Source organism: Candoia aspera, chromosome 15, assembly GCF_035149785.1.
Source record: "Candoia aspera isolate rCanAsp1 chromosome 15, rCanAsp1.hap2, whole genome shotgun sequence".
NCBI lineage: Eukaryota > Metazoa > Chordata > Lepidosauria > Squamata > Boidae > Candoia > Candoia aspera.
The window spans coordinates 16,804,531-16,820,856 of NC_086167.1; the positions used below are offsets into that span (position 1 = coordinate 16,804,531).

At 55.3% G+C, this 16,326-nt stretch overlaps 2 protein-coding genes across 2 annotated transcripts in view; one reads left to right on the plus strand and one right to left on the minus strand.

Moving 5' to 3' along the window:
• TFIP11 (tuftelin interacting protein 11) overlaps positions 1 to 16,326 on the minus strand; it is a 148,832-nt gene that overhangs the window by 107,443 nt on the left and 25,063 nt on the right. The window lies entirely within an intron of this gene.
• On the plus strand, positions 243 to 14,439 carry SEZ6L (seizure related 6 homolog like). The gene is made up of 17 exons (XM_063315469.1): positions 243 to 315; positions 565 to 1,197; positions 1,546 to 1,679; positions 2,212 to 2,401; positions 3,335 to 3,520; positions 3,608 to 3,773; positions 5,874 to 6,040; positions 8,027 to 8,221; positions 8,309 to 8,447; positions 10,816 to 11,012; positions 11,547 to 11,741; positions 12,293 to 12,484; positions 12,637 to 12,831; positions 12,948 to 12,980; positions 13,081 to 13,195; positions 13,560 to 13,662; positions 14,364 to 14,439. Exons 1-17 carry the CDS (start codon positions 243 to 245, stop codon positions 14,391 to 14,393), a joined length of 2,943 nt encoding a protein of 980 aa, XP_063171539.1. The 3' UTR covers positions 14,394 to 14,439.

A 16,326-nucleotide genomic window follows, 5' to 3' on the forward strand; every position in this document is an offset into this window, starting at 1 on the left:
TCGGAAGAGAAGCCGCTTCCAGGCAGCGCTCTGAGAGGCTGCCCGGCTTGGATGGGAGAACCAGAATCAGGACCAGGACCCCTGCCTCAGCACGCAGGGCCGCTGTGGGGCCTGGCCGAGTGGACCGTTCCGGGGCGTGGGGAGGGGGAGGCGGCCGTGCTGGTTGAGAAGCCAGAGTCACTGTGGGGTGGTGTGTCTGGGGTTTCGCTGTTCAATCACTTTAAGATGGCCGAGCCGGACAAATGCAAGACGGCCAGCGGGTCAGCCGCAGCCTGGCTCTATCCCTCAACCTGCTGCTCGCTCGGGAATACAGGGGTGAATCCTGCTCCATACCCCACAAAATTCCCAGTCAACCTTGGCTTGATCTTGACATTCCCCAAACACTGGAGGTCCGGAGACCAGGCAAAAACATCTCTGCTGGCTCTCCAGGCACAGAACAATGCCGCCACCGCCCCCCGCCTCGAACCTCCTCACAGAGTGCTCCCCCGCTCACCGCCCCATCTTCCGATGCTGATTTGTCTTCGGTTGACGGATTGCTGCTTTTCTCCCCTTTTTCTGTTACAGGCCTAAAGTTGGTGGGGAGTGCCAGCTCTCCTTCCCACTGGGACAAACTGACCAATAGCACCTTTCCCAGAAAGAGGGTGGGGTCCTCCAGATACCCCACCCTGGAGAGCCCTGAGCAGGTGCCAGAGGAGCCCCCAGATACCCTGATTCCCAAGCTGGCCTTGTCCCCCCAGGGTGCCTTTCCTGGGCCCACAGACACCCCTCATCCCAGCACACAGCCACCCCCACCTGCCAGGAAGACACAGGAACACCTGGGCAGGACACACCGGAGGCCGAAACCTGCCATGAGCAACAGGCCCTTTGCGGACAGCTGGCAGCCTCTGCAGGACAGGGGGGACGTGCTCCCTGGGGCTCCGGATGAGAAGCCCGCAACTTCTGTGGCGGGCAACAGGAAAAGCAGCCACGGCGTAACCAGCCACTCCTTGCTCCAGATCTCCCCTTTCACAGTTCTGCCGGTCACCCGGGGCCCTTGGGCTTCCCCCCAAGGGGTGACAGAGACCCTCGAGGAAGAAGCCAAGATCCTGCCCAGCAGTACCTCCTGGAGCACCGTGGATGAGATGGCAGGGGGGTCCTCCTCCAGGGAGGCCCAAGAAACTACTTCCACCACCATGAGCCCCCCGGAGCTGGTGCCGAGTAAGTGACCTCTACTCTGTATGGGGGCTCGAGCCCCCATCTCACCCCACTTCCCTCCTACCTCTGGGATGCTCTTTTGCTTCTGCACCCTCCTTACTTGTGGGGAAGGGGGAGTCGGGTGCAGCTTCCAATGCATTTTACGTTAACCAGATGCAGCCCTTTGCCTTGGCCTGGCCTCCCTCCTTCCAAGACATGGGCCAGAGCTCTCCCGTGCCCAGCAGAGGGCACTGCCAGCCTGTGGGGTTGCCCCAGCCCTGCTGAGGGGGTTAATCCTGGCTGCGGCTTGGCTGTTCTAGGGTGTTCTGGAAAAGGCCCGATCAGGGAGCTTTAAGCTGGCCTTGCTTCCAGGTCTCTGCAGCATGAATTTCTCTGAGCCGGAGGGCTACATCGACTCGGCGGAGGCTTCGCTGGTGCCGCAGAGCGACTTCCTGGAGTGCACCTTCTGGGTGACCGTCTACACTGGATATGGTGTGGAGCTGCAGGTACAAGCCTGCTGGAGGTCTGGCAGTGGGGGCTGCTGAACCGGGTGGGCTCTGCAAGCCTTTGCTCTTGAACACGCCTGGCTATTAGGGCTGAGGAGAGCGCCCCTCACCACATGCAAAGTGATGTCTTCTCTGGGCAGCTGACCTCCAAACCCAGCTGTAAAATTAAGCCTTGAGGGGTTGCCTTGAGAAATCATGGCTCAATCTGGAGTCTTCCGAAAGGTTAGACTATACCCTCCCTCATCTGCTGCTCAGCCTGGGAGCTGTAGTCTGCTGCACCCAAGCAGATTTGGGTGAGCCTGTTCCAATGAAAGAACCAAGAGGGTTCCTTGAATTTGTGTTTGGCTTGTGTAAAATGAAGTAAAGAAGGAGGTGAAGGGGGCAGTAAATTTAGCTCATTCAAACCGAGCTCCATGGTTTGAGGGATAATTATGCCCACATAGAGGAAATTGTTTTTTTCCAAGTTAAGCAGTTTTGTGAGGTGGAATTTCAGATTCCGCTCATTCCTAATGGGTCTCTCCCTGACATAAAGGTGAAGAGCGTGAACCTATCCGAGGGGGAGGTGCTAGCCATTCGTGGGGAGGACAATGGCCACTTGGTCACCCTGGCCAACCAGACGCTCCTGGTAGAGGGCCAAGTCATCCGCAGCCCCACCAACACCATCTCAGTCTTCTTCCGAACCTTCCAGGATGATCTTGGGACTTTCCAGCTCCATTATCAAGGTAGGCTGGCTGGAACAGGCCCCTCCCTCATCCACAATGGCTAAATTACCCCTGAGCTTCCTTGCAATTCTTCTTTTCTGAGTTTGCTGACTCAGCCTCCTGCCAAGGCACAAACAGGCTCTGGAAGGGTCCAAGACGATTGGAGGTGCCCCATCAAATGTGCCTTCCCCCTCCTCTGGAAGAAACGGGGCTGCCCCAAGACAGGGTCTTCTATGGGGGATGAACTGTGCCCTCTGGCCTGGCTGCAGCAAACTGGCTCAGGCTGCCTTTAGGAGCCTCTGTGCAAATCAAAAAGGAGCTTGTGTTTGTGTGAAAGGGCTTCAACCCCACCAGACTTGCTGGCGTATTTCCCAGAGAGGCTATTTCAGCTCCAGCTCTTTGCCTGTCCTTTTCTTTCTGGCACAAGAGGCATCGGTGTGCTCAGCTGCAAGGGAGGGGGGCGTTCTTTGCTTTTATAGACGGGAGAGGAGCAGAAAGGGCAAATGCAGACATTAAGTGGCCTAAAAGCCCATCAGAGCGGAAGATGCCCAGTGGCCTTCGGAGCACGATGGGCAAGGCTCCGAGATGACTGGTTGAGCCGTGGGGAGGGGGCAGCGGGAGGGAAGCATCCTGGGCCACATTTCGGAGGAAGTCCTGCAGGGCATCCAGAGCAGAGTGGCCCCTTCGGCAGAGTCCCCATGAAGTCTCGGTAGCGGAGGGAGGGAGAGGCGCTGCCCCACCGCCTTCCACCTTTACTCCCTGTTGGTGGGCAGAAGGCAGCCTCTCCTGGTCTTGCTCTGCTGGGTGGACCCAGCTGCAGGAGACGCCCTCTCACCCGGCAGACCACAAAGCCTTCTGAAATCTGGAGAGTCAGTTTGGCAGCATCCCTCTGTTTAACGCTGCTTGGCTCCCCGTGTTTCGCTTCTAACATTGCTTGTGCGCTTTCCCTGACAGTGTTTATGCTCAGCTGCAGCTTCCCCCAGAGGCCCAGCTTCGGGGAGGTGACTGTCATGGGCCTGCACTCTGGTGGCATGGCTCATTTTCACTGCCACCTAGGGTACGAGCTGAAGGGTCCTCAGAGCCTGACCTGCATGAATGCTTCCAAGCCGCACTGGAGTGCCCCGGAGCCCATCTGCTCAGGTATAGCGGGCCGGGAGGCATCCGAGCCCGGGTTCACGCAGGCTGTTGCTTGACCATCTGTGCCCCTCCACTGGTCTCTACTTGCAGCCCCCTGTGGAGGCACGGTGCACAATGCCACCATCGGCCGCATCTTGGCACCAACCCACCTGAGGAACCACTCGGGCGGTGTGGCTTGTGTGTGGATGGTCAGCGCCCCTGAGGGGCAGAAGCTTCATCTGCACTTCGAGAGGCTGGTGCTGGGGGACAAGCAAAGGTGAGGTTTCGGGGGTGTGAAAAGCCTCAGCTGCTGCTGCACAGCTTCAGGATCCCCGGGTGAAATGCCTGGACCTTGGGCCGGGCAAAGATTTGCATTCAGTTCAGAAGTGTGAATTGGGATCATCCAGTTGGACGGATCTGAAGATTCAGTTGAATTTTGCTGCATGCAATTTTGTCAAATCAAATCAACTTGACCAATCAACTCAACAGTCCAGTTCAGAAATTCGACCAAATTGTATACACAGCCTGGATTTGGCTCATCATACACCCCGACTGTACAAAGCTGAAATATTAAAAGTCCCAATCTAACTTCCGGGATAGCTGTTTTCAGCCCTGCCACTCTACTTCCATAGGGCAGGGGGCCCCTGTGCCTGGCCATGCCTTGTCACCCACATTTGCATGAGGTCCAGTGGGGACAGACTTCTGAGAAGGGCCCATTGGACTAGGATTTACTTCTCTGGGCCCCCCATCCATTTTTCTGCCACATTCTTCCCTCAAATTCTGACAGATGGATTGCTGGACAGAAATACTAGGCCTGATTTTACGGAAACACTTTGGTTGGCTTGCTTTGGTCCAAGGGGCCAAGAAGCAGAGCCTTACAGCCTTCAGTCTTCCTTGTCTGAATAAGAATAGGTAAGTAGGCTCAATGCATCAAAGGAAAAGATTCCAGTTGAATGTTTTCAACTGACAACCTCACGTGGTGACCAGAGGAGAGTGTCCAGAGGTTTGGTCTAATTCTCCACTGCTGGAGGGTCTGGAGAGCAAGTGGGAAGCTGCTGAATAGGGTCTGGAGAGCTGGGCTTGGCCCGTGGGAGGAGCTGCCATCCAACATTTCCACCCAACTCTCTGGAAGTCTAGCCCAATGTCTTTGACCACCTTCCTGCCCCGATTCTGCCCCCCCCCCCTGCTCCAGAAGGACCATAGGATCTTCTGCATGGCAGGCAGGGGCCACCTGGAGGCAAGATACATATATTTCATTCCCAATGAAGCAAAGCATGGCTACCTTTCCTTCTCTGAGAAGCAACAACAGTGGCAACCAAAAATACCTTCTGTAAATGCTGTGGTTTGTAACATTAAGCTGTACTTGTGTACTTCAGATAAATGGTGTTGTTTTCTACCAGCTTGCACATCAGATGCCCAGAAATCTGAGTCCTTCCCCAAAACACATCTGGAGCATCTGGAGCATCTGGAGCCCCAGCACACTTTGGCAACACTGTGAGACTCACAGCATTTTAAGCAAAAGGTGCTTGTGTTTAAAGGAGCAGCATTAAAAAAAAAACCTGGAACTGGTAAACAGACCATAAAACAACATTATGAGCTGTGCTGCAATTCCAGAGTAAAATGCCTGTTTATGACCACAGAAAACATGGCAGTTTCCACTTGTATAACCCCCCAAAATGAAGACTTTGTGCAGAGCAGAGAGGTGCAGAGGGAAGAGAGGGAAAGGCATGTTCCAAGAGGGGCTGAAGAGGCATTGTACCCACTCAGGGGAGCTGCCAAGATTGCAGCTGGATGTTTTCCCCAGGGAGGCTTTTAGTCAACCGCAGATGTGGCCCCTGGATCCAGCAAGGGCAATCAGGCCTCAAAGGGGACAGAAGCTTTCTGCTGCTGGGGGCCGATGGTTACAAGCTGGCCTCTCCCCTGGCCTGAGACTGGACCCTGCCATCTCTGCCCACATGGACAAAGATGGCAAGGGCAGAAGGGAAGCTGGATTGGGCTGTGATGAGCGCAGGGCTCATGGGAGATGCCTCTGTGCCCCTGGGCTTCTCTGGGCTCTTTTTGGTGGTGGTGGGGGTGCTCACAGAGGGAAGACTCCTTAGTCCAGCCGTGTGACACCTCTGGAGCTTTTCCTTGTTCTCAGCTGGTGTGCAGGTACAGCACATCAGTTTTTAGGGCATGCTTTGGCTGGATTTTGGCAGCAGATATTTCCTGTCTTATATTGGATGCTCTTGTAATATGACCCCAGGAGCAGCTTCAGAAGTGCATCGCTAGAAAAATCCCCCATGGGACTGGGAGGCCCATCCTCCTGGGCTTTCCCTCTTGTGCTCCACCAAGGTGGCTGCCTCCTCCTGACCTCAGTCTTCTCCTTGCCCTCCAGAATGGTTGTCTACAGCGGGGAATCGAATCACTCAGCAGTGCTGTACGCCTCCCACCAGAACAGCAATGTGCCCTTCGAAGGATTGATCAGCGAAGGAAGCGCATTGCGTGTTGACTTCACCTCGGAGGATCCCGATGTGGACCCAACATTCAACATCCGGTTTGAAGGTGATTCCCCTCATCCTGGAACTCAGCCTCAATGGGAATGCTGGGGCAGCAGTGGTGAGCGGGGGGGTGGGGGTGGGGGGTGCTCTCCACTGCTGCTGAACTTGACAAACTGAGCAACGGGTGGGGATGCGGATTTCCCTGTCAGAAAGCGGGTGGGTCAAGATGCTTGAGGGACGTTCCTCCCGTGTTGGTGCCGGAGATCAGCAGATCTGGATTTGTACCTTAAATTTTTTTAAAAATAAATTGGAAAGATGGAAGTAGAACTGAAAGCAGTCAGGATATGTAAGTCACCAATTACAGCAGGGATAATTGATCTGAAATGCCTGCAATGCCCCTGTTGGGATGTTGCCTTTATTACTTGCTATCCTCTCCTGTTGCAGGATGAAAAGCAAGCAGCCCTTTCTTTGTTCTTCTCTCCTCATACAGTATACGTAAGAGAGATCCCAGGGAATTGATCTCAGATCCAATAACTGCTGCCCCAGGGCTGCATAAGGGGTCCTGCAGAGGTGATCTAGCCCACATCAGAAAAAAATGAGGACAAACATTATTGATATCCCCACCCATGGCCAGACTTCCTGCGCTGAACTAATTAAAGAGGGACATGAAAAAGCAGGGCCAGAATTGTGGGAATCACGGGTGCTTCTGGGGTGTTCCTGGGGGTTCCAAGTCTCCCCCATTCTCTGGGCCACCTGGAGGCAGCTCACTGGGGCATGGGAACAGGTGGATGAATGTACCGAGGAAGCCAAGTTCTCTGTGTGGGGCAGGAGGGTCCGGCAAGGTGACCAGCTTGCTGATGAGGTGATTCTTGAATTCTCCCAAAGGATGGAACGTCTCCTGGCTGGTGGAACAGGATGGATCAATCCCTCTGGTGGGGATGGTTGAAAGAGAAGCCCTCCCCATCGTTAGCCCCTCTGTGTGTCCCAGGGCTCTTTCTGCCTGGCACGGGAAGAGCAGCTCGGCCTTTATCCCCATCATCTTGAGCAAACCAAGCAGGGAGACCCACAGAGAGGGCTCAGCCACTTTCAACCTTCACAGAAACAGGAGCAAAATGTCTGCAAAAGGCAGGCAGAAAAGGCAGGCTGGAAAGCAGGTTGCTAGAAATGAAATGAGGTCATTCCACTTTTTGGATGAACCTGGAACCCTTGGCCAAGGTGTTCTGCTTATGTCTCGAGACCTAGATGTAGAGCGCTTGTTTCCTAGAAGGGCTTCCTAGCCTTTATGGCTACTGATTATTACTTACTGCACAATTATTATTGCTGCCAGTGCCCTCCTTCTTCATCTTTCTCTCTGCATAAATTCTGCCACCATGAACATAATTTGATTTTCCGCTTCCTCCAGGCTGGGCCTCCTATCCAGCCAGCCTGGAGCACCCCTCTTCTTCCCTGAGTTTGCCCAGGTGAGTGCGGTCTCTGCTCCCTGGGCTGCGTCAGGAAAGCTCTGCCACCCGGGTGCCAAGGGCTCCCCTGAGACCAGGTTGCTGCCCTGCAGGACAGCTTGGCAGGAATCAGGACCTTGGAGAGCTCCCTGAATCAGCTGAGCAAGTGCATCAAACCAGTGAGCCTGGATGATTCAAGGCTTTGAACTGAATTGACAGATCAGCTCAATTTCCCAGATCAGATTAGAGTCAAGTGATAAAAAGGTCTGTGCAAAAGACCTTTTTAAAAAAGCTGAACTGGAAAATTGAATCAAATTGATCCTCTTTGACAGTTTGATTCAACTTACGGAATCAGAGCGCTGAATCGAATATTTCTAATTTTCCAGCTCAGATTGGATTCAATTCATGCCCCTCTGCAAAATAATTCCCCTCCCTCCCACAGCCTGCTTCAAGGCTTCGATGGCCCCCTTCTCAAAGAACTAGGAGGGGTTGGTCTGGCATGTTCTTGCACCCAAAGGACACATTTGGGTGGTGAACTGCAAGACCTATGGTAGAAGGGGGGCATCTGGGGTCTGACTGTGCCAGTCTCTGCCTGTCTGTTTCCTTCCAAGCTTTTGAGAAGGGCCACTGCTATGAGCCCTACTTGCAGAATGGGAACTTCACCACTTCTGATACCACCTACAACCTTGGGACAACTGTGGAGTTCACCTGTGATCCTGGCCACACACTGGAGCAAGGGCCGGCGGTCATCGAGTGCATCAACCTCAGGGACCCCTACTGGAACGACACGGAGCCGTTGTGCCGAGGTGAGCAGGGCAGGGCAGAGGGCCTCGGGCCAGCCTCGAAGGAGGCTCCTGTTCACAGTGGGAACATCCTGGCTCTTGATGCTGCAGCTACCTGCGGAGGAGAGCTCTCCACAGCGGCCGGAGTGATCCTGTCCCCCAACTGGCCAGAGCCCTATATGGAGGGTGAGGACTGTGTCTGGAAGGTCCATGTGGGGGAGGAGAAGCGAATTTTTCTGGATGTCCAGCTGTGAGTATTCCTCCCCCCCTCCCCCCCCGCTGGAGAGGCTTCTTCAATTGAAGGCATCTGCATTCAGCACTGGGGACCAGAGCTCACACCTCCAAAAGGCTGTGGAGGGGGGACTTGGCTGACTGCCTGCAGAGTGGAAGTGGTGCTGCGTCAGGGGGACAGACTAGCGCTGGGCAGGGTGGGGGGGCAGGGGGACCTGTTGGGTGGCTTCCCATTCCTGGAGTCACTGGTAAGCCACAGCAGCCAATCCAGCTGCATGACGAGTTTGTGGCTTGCCCCCAGATGCATCCGATCAGTTTACCTGCAAAAGACTGGACTCGCAGCCTTGGAGCACAAAGACTGCCTTTCTGGTTTCTTGCTCCACCCACCCACCCACCCCTCCCTTGACCATGGCCAATTAAAGCCTCACATGGGACCTGGGATCCCTCCCTGCAGAAGCCGTGTCTGGTTCTTGGTCATTTGGCTTGAGCGACAGATACTTTGGTGGTCATGTTTTTTCCCCCACCTATGACAGCACAGAGCATTGGGGGAAATTCTGCTAAAAACTGCCTTCTTCTCAGTCAGCTCTCTAGCAATGTAGGATCACTTCTCTTTGGGGAATTTTTCTCCCCCCCCCCTGCTCTGGCTTAAGATGGATTGGAGTGAAGGAAAGCTGGTGGCCTTTACTGCAACGGTTCCGAGGGGAAGACATTTGCTCTTTAAAAGAGAATGCTATTTCCCTGTCTCTCTGGGTTTGAAAATGAGGCATTTTCCGAGGCTCTTTGGCAGAGCTGCCCAGCTCCTCCTCGCACACCACATCCCTGTGCTCAGAGTGGGTCAGCCTTGGCCGCACTTGGACATTGGCATCTCCAGGAGGAGAACTGGCCAGGAGCATGTCAGTCCAGCATGCTGCCCATCCTACAGGCTGAGGGGCTGCTCAGCTGGAGCCACTGGGCAGGAGGCTGCTGGATTTCTTGGCACAGAAAGGCCCATTGCAGTTAAACAAATGGGCTGATTCCCACAGAGCTCCCAGTGAGCTGAAGGGGCACATAAGGTCAAACCAGTTTGTGTCTGAATAACAAACCACTTTAGCTGGAAACCGCCTCACTGTCTCTCCCTGACCCCTATTTAAGGGAGTTTTGAAGCAGGGTCATCTCTGAAGAGCAGATTGCCCAGTTCTGCTAAGAATCCAGCCCCACCCCTTCTGCTCCCGAGGAGCCGCGTCTTAACCCTACTCCCATTGTGCAAAGGCAGTCGATCAGTGGGAGGGTGGGGCATCACGTTTTGCAGCTTGGCAAGCCAGGCCCACCTGGGGCCAGTGGCCATGATCGGCATCACAGTCCTGTGACTTCAAGTGCCCTTTTTAGGGGGCACTTCATGTCCTGTGCCTGGAAAGCAACAGGGAGGCCCAAAGGAGCACCAGGTGGGAGAGAAGCAGAGTGACCCTTTCTTTCTTTGGCCTGGTGGCGACCCTTCATCTCTTTCCCTCTCTCTCAGATCTGGGCTAAGGAGTGGCACTGCTGGGCTAGCAGTACCCTCTGCTGGCCGGCAGAAGCATCTTGGAACGGAAGGTAGAGCGAGACAAGCAGAGTCAAAGGTTTCTGCTTGCTTGGAACTCCAAGCATCGGTCTGTGCTGCAGGTCTCGTCATCAGCCGAGCTCCGGGTGCCACAGTTGCAGCCTCTGTGTTGGCCTTCTCTTGTTTTCTGGCCAGGGGTGGCAAGGCCTGGGTCCCACCGCTTTGTGAGCCACACATGGGAATGCTGGGGGCTAGCAGGGCTGTTTTCCTTTGCCACCACCCCCAGCACCACCCCGCTTCAGCGTGGTGGTGCTTTTCTCTCCCAGCAGCCGAGAGACTTGGCTGCAAAGCTTAGTCCAATCTCTCACTTCCTGGGGCCAGGATACTCTGTGTGTGTGTGTGTGAAAGAGAGAGCGAGAGACATCCAGGCTTGCTAGTTAGTGTGGCAGAGCTGCAGCTCCCCTCCTGAGACAAGCCTGGCTGAGCTGTGTGGGCATGGAGGAAGAGGGTGCCCTCAGCAGCTGCTGGTGCTTGTGACCTCCAAGAGCTGCTCTGTCCAGGGCCAGTCTATCTGTTCATGGCCAGACCTGGGGAAGAGGACAGGCCCAGGAAGGTGTGCCACCATCTTTCCTATAGGCTTCCCAGGGTCTCCTGGGGACCCTGAAGCAACTGGAGCCATTGCTGGATTCCTTTTAGGTGGCCACCTCCTCCTGCCAGCACAGGGTCCTCCGCTGGAGGGCAGAGAGGTCACGCAGGTTTCAGCCAAGAGAAGCCAGCCAGCAGCTGCTGATCGCAAGGGTGGCCAAGAGATCTCTGCTGTTGCGATCCAGCGGGGCCCCTCCTCACTGGCCTCTTCTCTCTCTCCTTGCAGCTTAAATCTGAGCCAGAGCGACATCCTCACGGTCTATGATGGTGACAGTCTCACCACCCGCATTCTGGGGCAGTTCCTGGGCAGCAGCAGGTCCCAGAAGCTCTACTCCTCCACACCAGACCTGACCATCCAGTTCCACTCAGACCCAGCGGGCCTCGTCTTTGGGAAAGGGCAGGGATTCATCATGAGCTACATCGGTGGGTGAGCTCAGGGTGCCTTGGGATGCCCCACCTTCCGGCCAGGAAGTGGCACATCAGGGAGGCCACAAAGCATGGGGGGGGGGGGCGCTTCTTGGGGCCTGGAAGGGCCAGAAAGGACCCAGGAAAGGTTGGGCACTGAGCAGCTGCTCTCCTCACCACGTGTGGTTGGAGATGGAGGTGAAGTCTGGGAAGAAATGGGGGCGGGGGGCTTGGGTGCCCAAAGGGGCAAGGGCAGGGCCTGGGAATGGACAACCTGTGTCTCGGGTAGAGTTTCCTGGGCTCTCTTGGCCTCTCCGTTCGGAAAGGAAAGAGCCCTCCCAGCAGAACCAAGGGCAATGCCTGGGCCAGCAGAGCCAGTGGGGGTGGGGGGGGGGGCAACTCCCATTCTCCATCCCTGCCTTTCCCTGAACCATGGACATCCAAGTAGGCCCAGGCGAAAAGCTTTCTTGGTCCCTCTGCGTCTGCAATGGAGGAACGCCTGGCTGCCCCCAAGCTGTGCCCATTCCCACGAGAGGTCCTTTTCGGCTGCAGAAGTCTCACGGAACGAGTCCTGCTCTGACCTGCCGGAAATCCAGAATGGCTGGAAGACCACTTCTCACACGGAGCTGGTTCGGGAGGCCAAGATCACCTACCAGTGCGACCCAGGCTATGATATTGTTGGCAGCGACACCCTCACCTGCCAGTGGGACCTCACCTGGAGCAGTGACCCGCCTTTCTGTGAGAAAAGTACGGCCTGGGGGAGAGGAGGGCCTGCCCCACCTCCTCGTTCCTCCCCAGATTTTATCCCCTCCTTGGCTACAAGTTTCCCCAGGGTGCCACTGTCTTTTCCCTGTCCTGCTCCGGTGACTTTAACCAAAGAGAAATGCATTTTTGCAGCCATTCCTGTCCATGGCAGGAGCCGCAGAGCCACTTCATTCCTCTGTCCCTGTCTGCTGTTACAGACATAAGAAGAACAGTTGGCAATCCCGGGTTATACAGGATAACTGGGGGGGAGAAGAAAGGCAGGCTTTCTCTAATCCCAGCAGCAGCCAATAAATCAGGAGTCAGTCTCTCTGATACGCCCCTCACCACCTGAATCAGAAGGAATACAACAGGCTGTGCTTGCAAAGGAGCAGTTGTTGCACACGCAGGAGAAGCTGGTGCTGTAACTGTTTTACAGGGGAGAGTCATGGCTGTCTGGATGGAGATGGGGAGGGAGCGTGGCAAGATGGTCTGGTTCTGGGGCTCGCTCCTGAGTGAAGCCTCCTCCTCCTCCTCTTCCTCCTCCTTGGCCTTAGTTATGTACTGCACGGACCCCGGAGAGGTGGACCACTCGATCCGCTTGATTTCGGACCCAGTGCTCCTGGTCGGGACCACCATCCAGTACACCTGCAACCTGGGCTTTGTGTTGGAAGGGAGTTCCCTCCTGACCTGTTACAGCCGGGAAACAGGGACGCCCATCTGGACCTCAAGGTTGCCCCACTGCGTGCGTAAGTCTGCCTCAGCGGGTGGCCCTGCCTTCCCACGCCTGCTGCTCTGTCCGTCGCCGTACATGGATGACTGGTCCAAGCTGGGAGATGGAGGGGGGCTTCTACCAGTTGCCCTGCCCCCTGCTAATCTGTTCCCGGCTCCCTTCTTGCAGCGGAGGAGTCCCTGGCCTGCGATAACCCGGGCCTGCCAGAAAATGGGTACCAGATCCTGTACAAGCGCCTTTACTTGCCGGGCGAGTCGTTGACCTTCATGTGTTACGAAGGCTTTGAGCTTCTTGGGGAGCTCACCCTCAAGTGCATCCTGGGGCAGCCCTCCCGGTGGAGTGGGCCACTCCCCACCTGCAAAGGTAGCCCCTCTGGCTGGAGTGGGGAGGCTCCTGGGGGACCCCGGGCAGGCTGCTGCTCTGCTTTTCCAAGCCGCCCATGGCTCTGTCCTGCCTGACTCCCAGCTCTTCTCTTCCAGTCAACCAAGACAGCTTTGAACATGCCTTAGAAGGTAAGCTTCAGCCAGTCACCCCTTTCTGCCTGGGGGAGAGTGCTGGGCACCTCGGAAGGGCAAGGGTGGCATGGAGACCTGCAGCCTTTTCTCTCTTTAGTAGCAGAAGCTGCTGCAGAAACGTCCTTGGAAGGAGGCAACATGGCACTGGCTATCTTCATCCCCATTCTTGTTGTTTCCTTGCTGCTGGGGGGGGCCTATGTTTACATCACAAGGTAGGGAGGGAGAGTCATGGCGGCCCTCCCCCTCCCTCTGCCCCTTCCCTGCAAGGCACCCTCCGTGGCTCAGACCCCCAGGGCCCCTGGCCGAGAATGCTGATGGACAGGGCTGGGGCTGGGCCCGCCAGTGAATTTTCTTCATGCGGGATGCTCTCGCTTTGGGTGCAGCTGCAGACGTGGATCCTGATGTGGGGCGAGGGGGGGCAGCTGGGCTTCAGTTCACAGCTGCCTTCTAGAGCCCTTCGGCGTCCACGCACACCCTTCCACAGACTGTCCAGCTTCTGGAAGCTTTTCCTGCTGAAAGCACAGGACGGAAGGCTGGCCCGACCCCACGGAGGCTTTGCTTTCCTCTTCCCTTCAGGTGTCGCTACTATTCCAGCCTGCGGCTGCCCCTCATGTATTCACATCCATACAGCCACATCACGGTGGAGACGGAGTTTGATAATCCAATTTACGAGACAGGGGTGAGTTGCCTTATTTTCTCAGTCCAGAGTCAGGTCTGTTTAGGAGCTAAACGGAGACTCCCAGAACATCCCAGGGCTGGAGGCCAGGCTGGAACTTGAAAAACCCTCCTGGAAAAAGGCAGGCCACTTCCATCCTGCGGCCCAGAAAGCCACTGGACACATCACAAAGTCAGCAGGATTCGGATCTGACCCAAAGGTGGCTTGATTTTGGCTGGGTGGCCCTGCCTCTGTGGCCAGGCCGGGCATCTGACCCAGGTGCCCTCACAGTGGCCAGAGTGGGAAAGGGATGTGGTCATCAGGGTCAGGAGGGCTCTGCTCAAGATCCAGTTGGAATCCCCTGGGCTACAGACTGACCGCCGCTCTTTCTCTGCAGAGCAAAGCCACAACACTGACTGGACCATTTGGTGTCCAGTAGCCAAATCAACATGAATTCCATTTTCCTTATTTTCAAAAAACATTCAATATTTCATACAGTGAGAGAAAACTAAAAAATACAGGATATTTAACCTGCCTTCTTCTTCAGGACAACTTCCAGGCTTGGTTAGGAGCTTACCTCACATTCTGATGCGGTGTCGCCCCCTCCTGGTGACTTTTCTGCATCAAGCGTTTAATTTAAACCTGAGGGGATCCTTTTAAACAGGTTGCCTGCAAAGATTCACCAAGCACCTTGCAACGACTGGGTGCTGTCTCTCTCCCCACAGGAAACCCGAGAATACGAGGTGTCCATCTGAAACAACCCCACCCCCCGCCCGCCTCGATTTCCATTCCCAGGATCTCTCAAGTGACCCTTTTGGAGATGTGGACCTTCCCGAGAGCTGGAACCAGCTGCTCTCCTTCTGCTTTCGATCCATGTGTCCCCACCTCTTCCTCCTCCTCCTCCTCCTCCTCCTCCTCCTGGACTCTCCCAAGGTGGCTTTTCAAGCCTCACGGTGGCTGCTGGACTCAAGCTGTGCTGGTGTGGCACTGAGCCCTACTTGGAGGTTAAACTGCTTGTATGGCTGTTGGCCGACAAAGGAACAGCCTTGGCTGGTCCATGTTCTGGGTCTTGTGGATGTTCATGTTTTGAAAAACTGTGATTGAAAACTGAGGCTGCCTCTGGTGAAGGAGTGAGACTTGACTTGCCTGATGCTGCCAACTCCTACGTCTTGGCAGGGGACTTGCCTCTTGGAAGCTGCAGCCCCCCCCCCCCCCATGCACGGTGTCATGCAACGTCTGCTTCTGCTTGAATCGGGGGAGGAAGTGGACCATCGTGGAGGGAACTCTGGAAAGCCGGCCCTGGGATCCTGGGCCATCCGGCTGGGTGGGTGGGTGGGGGGGCTCGGGAGCCCGGCCAAGGGAAAACCCGCTCCAACGTCGATGGAGGCCAGGTGACCCTTTGCGGGGTCCTTTCAAACTAAGGCTTCCTTGGCCGTTGCCCGCAAGTGTCTTCCTGGCCCTGTTTCTCTTGCCCCGGATAAAATGGTGGGTCTGAACAAGTTTCCCTTCACGCTGGAGAGTTTCTTGCAGGGTTTGGGAGCTGGCAGCAAAGGAAACCTGTGGAACTTCTGCTCCAGAAAAGGACGGAGAGACATTTGGGCTGTCCCAGCACAGAAGGATGCAGATCTTCCCTTTTTGCTTTGCGCGTCTGGAAGGGCAGTAGGTCCCACCTGCCCGGTTCCCTTCGGTTGAGCAAGCAGGTTCCCAGAGGCCTCTGGCAGCTGCCATCCACCCACCAGGTGGCATCAGGAGCCTTCCTGCCTTGTGGTCCCAAAGCTGACTTAAAACACGGTCACCTGGATGAGCTACGGGAGCACCTGTGACAGGCTGACGTAGCCCCCCCCCCACTTGGAGTTGTGCCCAGGACAAAGACATCCCCCACTCCACATGATGATATGGTTGTTTTCCTGCTGGAACGCCTCTGCTCCAGAACAGGATGGACTTTTGAGAGGGAGAAAGAGAGAACAAGGGCCAATCTGCCTCCCCCGTCCCCCGCTGCCATTCCTTCCATGGAAATGTGGCCATGAGGACCACAGATGACTGCTGTTTGCTTTGTGGAAAAGATGTCCCTCCCCTTCCCTCCCTCCCTCCCACCCCCAAGCCCCCCTCTCCTGATCTCATTATGTGGATAAACTGGAGGAGGGCAGATATTTGGCTGCATCTATTCCCGTCTTCGTAAAAACAGTGAAAATGTAACCATGACAATTTTTTAAACATGTCTGTTTAGATTAGAAATCCAGGCTAGTGCATCTCTGCAGTTGTCAAAGCATTTGGGAGTGTGTTTGTTTTTTCTCTCCTTTTAAAAGGGACACACCCCTCCCTGTGAATGTGTATTGTAATTTGCAAAGGTTTGAGAAGGGGGTGTGCCAAAAAGCAAATGTATACAACTTCTCTTCTTCTCCTCCCTCCAGGTCTCTTTTTATAAGATTGATGGGATTAAATATTTTTTGAACATGACAAAACCTCTTTGAGCAGTGCCAGAATTGAATGAGCTTACTGTCAACTGTGCTGTATTTTTAAATGGCCAGAAACATGTTTTCAGTGATTCTGAGCTGCATCCAGATCATGCCTGGCGTAGTCCTAACAGTGGGCTTATCAGGCACCCAACAGCTTAGGTTTCTTGTAGCCAGTGTGAAGACACAGCAACAACAGGGCTTCCCAGCTGTGATCTTTCCTCTTTAGCTGCAA